Below are 8,915 nucleotides of genomic sequence, written 5' to 3' on the forward strand. Positions count from 1 at the left end.
TGTGCGCTTAAAAACCCTAGTTTATTGCTCTTGCTCAGCTGGGATCCCTGGAGCCGTGTTGGGGGGAAGAGGAGCAGTATTGGGGCAAATACACCTTGAGTTGTGTGCTCTCTGTGTATTTTGTTGACTTGGTTCGTGTTGGCAAAGTATTTCAAGTAAACTTGTTTTCCTTGCATTAAAAAATTGCTTTTTAGGTAGCCTGAGACTTTTCACTGTCGTTATGGGTTCTATCTCGGGTTCTACCTGTGAAGCTGTGCTGTGTCGTCCTTTGTATCTTCCCTGGCATGGGAATTGGATATGTCTTTCCTCTGAGGCAGGGTTGAAAGGGTCAGTGAGCCAGTGAGTGCTGGAAAGGTGAACAGATGTTGTTTCTTTGTGAAAGATGGCCCCACAGTAGCCACTCACTTACGCTGATCGTTAGAGTAGAGAGATCTGAACAGAAGCCATAGTTCTTGGCTAGAAGGAAAAAATTTTAAATAAATAAAAGAATAAAATGCCAAATTGGGGCTCAAATATGAGTGCATTTTACATGGACACGAGGAAAAGTGATTTGTGAAACCTTTTCACAGAAAGCATCAAATAAGGAAGAAAATAAGAGAAAGTTGAAAACGTTAGTTAACTTAAGATGTTTGTATGTTTCCCCAAAACATGATGCTCTTGTTGAGTAGGATTCAGTGAAAGCCAGACATTATACCTGTTTGTCTATGAGGAAGCGGGTAGGAGAGGAGCGAATGGGTTAACCTTTATTGGCGAATATTGTGAAGACGTTATTTTAAATAGTGTTCGCTGTTCCACGGGCTGAGGGGATAGTACATTTTCCTCTGTGTTCTGCAAACACTGGTGTGGGGGAGAGTTTATTGCCAGACTAGGTGCTCAGAACTAAGCCATGACCGGCACTGGAAGGAAGTGACTTTTCTTCATACGTACACATTCAGGGAGGGGAAAGTGAGCCTCAAGGTTTAAGACAGACTACTCTTCCTTCCTTCCTTCCTTCCTTTCTTTTTTTTAAGTTATAGTTGATATACAATGTTGTATTAGTTTCAGGTGTATAACATGTTGGTTTGGCAGTTCTGTACGTTACAGCGTTCACCAAGGTAAGTGTTGTTACCGCCTCTCACCATACCCAGTTATTACAGTATTATTCGCTATATTCTGTACTTTGCATCCCTGTGACTTACTTATTTTATAACTGGAAGTCTGTACGGCTGAATCCCTTTCACCTATTTTGCCCACCTTGCCCCGACCCACCTCTCCTCTGGCAGCCACCAGTTTGTTCTCTGTCTTTATGAGTCTGTTATTTTTCATTTGTTCATTTGTTTTATTTTTTAGATTCCACATACAAGGGAAATTCGGTGGGATTTGTCTCTCTCTGACTTCTTGCGCTTAGCATAATACTCTCTAGCTCCATCCATGTTGTTGCAAATGGCAAGATTTCATTATTGTTTGTGGCTGAATAATATTCCATTGTGTATGTACACACATCTGCTTTATCCCTTCATCTGTTGAGGGACACTTAGGTTGCTTCCCTATCTGGGCTATTGTAAATCGTGCTGCAACACACCTAGGCGTGCATATATTCTTTTCAAAATAGTGTTTTTGTTTTCCTTGGGTGAATACCCAGAAGTGGGATTGCTGAGTCGTATAGTAGTTACGTTTTTAATTTTTTTCAGGAACCTCCACACCGTTTTCCACAGTGGCTGCACCAGCTCGCATTCCCACCAACAGTGCACAAGGGTTCCCTTATCTCCACATCCTCGCCAACATTTGTTATTTCTTGGACAGACTGTTATTTCTGAGCAGTGTGGCAGGCTTTCCAGCTAGGCAGGATGTACTTTTACGTTCTTCAGGCCCCAGCCCAGAGCGTTAACGGACAAGAATGAATCTTTTTCTTGTGTGTTGGCAGTCTCCAAAAGCTTGGGTCGCTCTGAAACTCTTTGGACCTTTTTGTATGCTCCCATGTTGTTTATAAGCAGGACCACCCCTTCATAGGGGAGATGGTGTGTGTGGTGGTGGGCAACACTTTCTTTGGCTTTCTCTTTGGGTTATTGCTGCTGTTGTTGGGGAGAGAGACACGGTACGCCTTGTGTCTCTGAAAACCCCCCTGCTTGCATTCTTGCAAGGACAGGATCTGGTTGGGATCTGGAGTAGGGCCACTGAGGGTTGTCGTTCTAGCCCTGTTTGGGGTCTGCTTCTGTGCTAAAGGAGCAAGCAGGACCCTCGAGCTCACGCGTTGTTCAGGACCTGGCATTGGGTAGAAGCCTCATTCAGGCTGTGGTCCTGGTTTGTAACAGAAAAGGTGCTTCCTGGGAACCTAGCACAGTGTGGAAGCCTCACTGTGAACTGGGCTTTAGGTTCCAGTCCTGATGATTGCACTTCTTGTGGTTGTGACCATGAGCTATTGACAACTCTCTTCCTGCCCACAGAACAGTTTTCTAGATGGAGCTGTCTGTGTGCACTGTGTTCGCTCCCTCACCTCGCATCCCTCCGCAGCCCATCGCAGTGTGGCCCCCGCCCTCACCAGCCCCGCGCTGCTGTGCTTCGTTGCCCGTTGCGGTGTGTCCCTTTTGCTCCTTCCCTGAGCTGACCTCTGTGTGCACTTGACCGCGGCCCGAAACTGTCTCTTCCTGGCTTGTAGGACATTATACTTTCCTAGGTTTTCTCCCTGTCTGGGTCTTTCCCTGACCCTTAAACATCCGTACTCCCCAGGGCTGTGTCCTGAGTTCCTGCTTCTCATCTCTGCCTGGATGGCCTCAGCGGCTACAGAAAATAGCGGCTGAGGGCTTGGACTTTGCTGCCAAGCTGCTTGGCTTCCGTCATCCATTTCGCCTACCGCTTTCTGGCTGTCACTTAATCTGTCTTCTTCAGTTTCTTAGTATGTAAAAATGGGGTGCTAATCATACCTACATCGCAGGGTTGCGATGCAGCCTGAGCACTGCCCGCACACCTCCAGTATGGAAGTTAGAGTGTGTTTCTTTATGTCCCCGCCATCTGTCTACGCACAGCGCTTGGCACCTAGGCACTCACTGAATGGATGTTTTCTTTCATAGAAATCCGGAGAGGTGGGTATCACAGTTCTTACTCCTTAAATGAGGAACCGGAATAGGGTAGCGGTTGACCAAGCCACACAGTTTGATGAAGAGCCAGAACTTACTCGTCGGATGCAGGTCATTTACACACTAGCCTCTTATGCTGCCTCTTGTCTCTGACTCAGTGAGAGCCCAGAGCCTTCCACCAAGGAGCTGATAGAAGGAGGAGAGAGTCATGGGGGTCCAGAATACACCGCTGAACACTTTTGGGACCTTGGAAAATCACGTGGCTGCCTGAGCCTTGGTTTTTCCCATATGTCAAGTACAGATTATGATCTTTCCCCTGCCTGACATTTGGGGTTATTGTGGGAACCAGATGGCATATCTGATTACCCCTGTGCCAGGATGGATACAAGTATTTTAATTTATAACAGTTTTAGACAGTCTGAAACGAGACTGTCTGGGTTTGTACCCCAGTTTTGCCACTTAACTCCCTGTCTCCGTTTTCTCATCTGCATGGGCAACAAGGGTTATTCTCTTTTCATAAGCCTGTTTGGAGGTAACAGGTCAGTAGGTCATATGAACGGGGCCTGGCTCACAGGGAGGTCCCTGTAAGTGCTCTATGTTGTGATTGTTGTTACTATAGTTTAGTATCTTTTACCAAATGAAAGTTATGTGTCTGAAAACCCAGACTGAAAGTGGCAGAAACAAACTCAAAATTAGTATGGAAATTCTACTCAAGAGTCCAAAAAATCTAAATCCTGTTTTTCTTTTTTCTTTTCTAATTTTTTTTTTTTAACGTTTATTTATTTTTGAGACAGAAAGAGACAGAGCATGAACGGGGGAGGGTCAGAGAGAGAGAGGGAGACACAGAATCTGAAACAGGCCCCAGGTTCTGAGCTGTCAGCACAGAGCCCAACGCGGGGCTCGAACTCACGAACCGCGAGATCATGACCTGAGCCGAAGTCAGACGCTTAACCGACTGAGCCACCCAGGTGCCCCTAAATCCTGTTTTTCTAAGATGAGATATCCCTGAAGCTTAAGAGTATTGGGACTGAGGTGCCTGTTTGTATTTTAGATTCAAGGTTACTGGTTGATCTGGCCTTGCCTCATGAAATACGCAATTGAGATAGCAGTGCAGTTCCTTTTGAAGGAACGTTGACAAATAAGAGAGACCGAAAGCTTTGATGATTTATATTAATGTTTTTGGAGAGTAAATGGAAATTGTGATAACTTCCGTTTCTTATGTGGTTTTGTGGGGACAGTGTTAACTTATTTGTGTCACTGCAAGGTTTATTTCTTGACTATAACATTCTCTCAAAGAGGAACTAAAAACCTTTTGTTCACCTTATAACATTTACAGATAACCTCTAAACCCTTTACAGTACAAGCCGTGAAAGTTTTTAATTTGGTGGTGGTATTGTTTGGAAATGTTAGGATGTGGCTAAACTTGATGCTGTGCCCTTTGACTCTCTGTTCGTAGGAAGCCTGCGGTCTTGCAGTTCCTCAGACTGCTTTAGTAAAGTGATGCCGCCGAGGAAAAAGAGAAGACCTGCCTCTGGAGATGATTTATCTGCCAAGAAAAGTAGACATGACGGGTACGTCGTAGATCAGAGCGGATGATGTGTATCAAAGAGGCACATTCCTACCCGGCCCTCTGTGGGTCTGCTCGTGCGCAGATTCCACTGGAATGTTGTTTTGGTTCTGCCAGGTGTATTTTCAAGGTGTAATTATCTTGCGATTCTTCTTTCGCGTGGGGGTTTCTAAAACGAAAACAAACTTAGGTAAGTTGAGTTCTTAGGAACCGAAGTTTTATCTTAGTCCATTGATCCACCAAAACTCGTGTAGAGTTCTTCTTTCCTTTGAAGGGCTTGCCATCTGTGCGTGTTGAGGACCGCGGGACTGGTATGCGTGTGTCCTTTAAGAGGTCTCACTGGACACACAACCACAGGAATCCGTAATCGCTTTCGCGAGGGACCCAGGCTGGGTTGCTAGAGAGCGCTGCCAGGACTGAACGCTCTGAACCCACTCGGAGTATTAGCCGAGCAGAGGTTGAGTCTCAGATGAGTGAGAATTTGTTAGGAACTGCGAAAAAAGAAGACCATGTAAACGAATTCTTTTTCCGACAAGTGAACTGTTTAATTTTGCTAACTCTAAAAAGTCATTAGACTTGTTGATTTGAGGCGTCTCTATCATTGCACCTTGATTTTCATACATCATCTTTCCTTTTCTCTCTCTCTCTCTCTCTCTTTTTTAACAATGAACAAACATCATAATTTTAGTCTTTGCTGCTTTTCTTACATTTTCCTCCGTTCTGGCCTGTAGGTTACTTCACTAATGGGCCTGAATATTCACATCTATAAATCAAGGAGATTAGATGAGATTTTTTCGTTTTTTTTTCTTGCTGTGATACTTAATAGGTTCCAACTCTGTTGGAAGGATAGAGAGATAGACTCTGAAAATGTGAAAATAATATGACTCTTCATATCCCAGATGAGTAGAAAATAATGATCTCTAAGAAGACAGCGGCGATTTAGAAGATAAGCACCAGCAGTGTGTAGACCAGTGATTTTCAGCTTTGGGAAGCCAGGTTACTTGATACTTCTTTGGTGTAAAGAATTATTTTTTTTAATTAAAAAATTTTTCTAATGTTGTATTTATTTTTGAGAGAGAGACAGACAGAATGCCAGCAGGGGAAGGGTGGAGAGAGAGGGAGACACAGAATCTGAAGCAGGCTCCAGGCTCTGAGCTGACAGCACAGAGCCCGACGTGCGGCTCGAACTCATGAACCGTGAGATCATGACCTGAGCCGAAGTCGATGCTTAACTGACTGAGCCACCCAGGCGCCCCTTTGGTGTAAAGAATTACTAAGTTCTGATAATCACATAGCATTTTGTGACTGTGTATGTAGACTTGTTATTTTTCCCCACAGTCCGACAGAACTTAGTATGAAGGAGCTAGTTTGGAAACTGGTGGCTGTGTTGCAGAAGGATGTGAGGTACTCTTACTGATAGCATTTCATTGGCCACCCAGGGGGTAGGGGTCTGTAGCTTTAGCTCAGTTTCCCTCTTGTTCTTTTTTGAAAAACAAGTTTATTTACATACCATAGCTTTCATCCATTTTAAGTGTACAACTCAGTGATTTTTACGAAGTGGTTAGGAATTACACAGCTGTCCCTACAAAGCAGTGTTAGAAGGTCCCCACCACCCACTGCGATCCCTGATGCCCATTCACAGTCTGTCCGCATTCCCGCCCCCAGACGCTGCAGTCACCCATCCAACTTCTCTCTACAGATTGGCCTTTTCTGGGCATTCCACGTGAGTGGTCTTCATGCGTCATGCTTCTGTCACTTAGCATGACGTTTTAGAGGTTCATCCATGTAGTAGCATGTGTCAGTATTTTTCTCTTATTTACGGAATGGTATTCAGTTGTCCTTTTTTATGTGGGGTATTCTTAGGCCATTCAGACATTACAGCGTCATACGGAGGTCTCCGTGTTGTTACAGACTGTGAGCTAAGAATGTCTAGGCCCAGGATTGGAACCTGTGCATTTGAGCCCTTGGCCAGTACTCCCCTTTGTTTCTGGGTAGTATGGCTAACTCTTCTAGAAGAAATAGAACACTGGTGGTTTGCAGTTTCAGTATCTTAATACCCTGTAGCCATGTTTGGTATCAAAACCCAGAATCTCTAACCAGAGGTACATATAGTTACTCTGATAAATGCCTAGGTCATGAGTAAATACTAAAAAGTAATTATGTGTGATCTTTACAATATATACTATATAAAACTACATTCATAAATGTTCATATATATATATATATATATATATATATACACACACATGCACACAACACACACGCACACACATACACACCTATTTAGGCAACTTATATAGAAATGAGAGAAAGAAAAAGTATACGCTCCTCATTTTTCTATTAAAATGACTATTTTCAAGATCCTTCCTTCGTTCCCCTCCCCAGGTAGGGAATATCTTGGTTCTTAGCCCCAGGTCATCATAAAATAGAGAATTCTGCAGCAAGTCACAGTGTTGGAAGGAGGAAGCCACCCTGCCTCCCGACTCAGTTCTCCAGCTCATGCTAGCCGTCCCCACGGTAGGGGGGTGTTGCAAGAGAGTGGCAGAAACCAAGGCTCCTCTGTCCGTCTCTCTCCTGAGGTGTTTTCCTGGAGGTGTAGACATAATTTGATGTTTCTTTTTATTTGCTTCATGGTCCCTTGACATGTCTAATACTGACAGGTTCTTCCCTAGACTGTGTTCTGTGCCCAGCCTGACTTGTAGGACATGAAAGTCAGGAGGCTTTTCATGCAGAGACATGAGTGGGTTCTAGGGTCATCACTTGAAGAAAACACCTCAGCTGTTGCTGACCGTGTCTCACTATATCATTCTGTAGTTGGTTCTGGCTAGTGGGATAGAGGGGAGGATATCCAATCAGTTCTTACTGATCACTTGTTAATCAGAGAAGAACCTGTATCAAGTGTTTACTGTTTAATTCTGTTATGGGTGTGACCGTGTTTAAAACGGTAGTTATAAAAGCTGAAGCTTCTGAATGCAGGAAGTAAAATGTTTAAAATATACTGGGAATCTGATTGAGTAGGTATCTGGTTTGGGTAAAAGAGTAAAAACTATCTGCTACTGAAAAGAAACTCAGCATCTTTAAATAATTTCAGATTCCTTTCTCAATTTCCAGCATGTATAGAAAATATGATTCAACTAGAATAAAGACTGAAGAAGAAGCCTTTTCAAGTAAGAGATGCTTAGAGTGGTTCTACGAATATGCTGGTAAGGTCCTCGCTTATACTATCTAATACTGATCCTCATGAAAATAAGGAATACCTTAGGGGAGATTAAAGAACTTTAAAATGTGTACTTTTCTAATGTGGTTTCTGTGCTGTCTCTTCCTGTTTGAGGGAGGGAACATAGTCGAAACAAATCACCAAATGTCCTATTTATAGCCAGCAGCTAAGCCAAAGAATTCAGAACACTAGAACGGAACTGAAAAGATGAATGCACTTGGGAGAAATACTCTGGATTGCTAGGAAACCTATTTAGAATGCTGGTAGTGGGTGATGATTTGGTTTGTATATCAAAGTTAAAACAAGCTTTGCTTGCTTTGAACCTTTATGTGCAATGGAATTTCTTATATTAAGTGTCTGTTTTGAAAGATCATTTGGTGGAGAATGTTTGTTTTGTCATTTAAAATGTCTTGAGTTCAGTCCTGTTTTTTGCAGCTGACAGTAACTGGTTGGATAATATAATACTGGAGTCTAGGGGTTGTTTGTCACTGTAGCTGTGCATGGTGTAAAAAGAAAAAGGAGTATTTCCAGATAAGTTTGAGCTGAAGGCTCTTTTACTTTTCCTCTTCACCTTATTTCAGGCCCTCTCCTGCCCTATCAACTTGACAATTTCAGCCACTTTCAAACCGATTTTCGTATCATGTGTCTCTGCTCCCGGCTAGGTTTCACGCACCTTCCGTTGTCTCATTTAAAAAACGAAACACAAACAAAAAACTGAACAGGTAGATCATACACGTCATTCCCTAACAATCCACTCCAGCTTCGCCCCCTGCTGAAAAATCCCTGCTACCTATATATGGGTTGAAAGACATCTGACTCACTGCCATCCCCTTACCTGGAGTGTTTTTTCTCCACTTTTCCATCTGACAGCTGTGCTGTACATCTTCTGAGCCCCTTAATTTGCTTAATAGCCTTCTTTGTACTTAACACAGCACAGGACAGTTTTCATAACTAGTTCTGATACCCTTTTATTGGGGGTCAAAGTGAGGGTTCCTCCTATGGCCTGATCTTGCCACCCCTCCCACCCCTCCCACCCCTCCCACCCCTCCCACCCCTCCCCCCTCTCCCCCCTCTCCCC

At 43.7% G+C, this 8,915-nt stretch overlaps 1 protein-coding gene across 5 annotated transcripts in view; it reads left to right on the plus strand.

Moving 5' to 3' along the window:
- Nucleotides 1-8,915, plus strand: part of DCUN1D4 (defective in cullin neddylation 1 domain containing 4) — an 84,954-nt gene that overhangs the window by 35,718 nt on the left and 40,321 nt on the right. For all 5 annotated transcript variants that reach the window (XM_049632068.1, XM_049632070.1, XM_049632071.1 and 2 more), the window contains 2 exons: nucleotides 4,510-4,624; nucleotides 7,732-7,823. In XM_049632068.1, coding sequence (XP_049488025.1) covers nucleotides 4,510-4,624; nucleotides 7,732-7,823 — 207 coding nt within the window. The remainder of the gene's footprint in view (nucleotides 1-4,509; nucleotides 4,625-7,731; nucleotides 7,824-8,915) is intronic.

This window comes from Panthera uncia, chromosome B1, assembly GCF_023721935.1.
Source record: "Panthera uncia isolate 11264 chromosome B1, Puncia_PCG_1.0, whole genome shotgun sequence".
NCBI classification, from domain to species: Eukaryota; Metazoa; Chordata; class Mammalia; order Carnivora; family Felidae; genus Panthera; species Panthera uncia.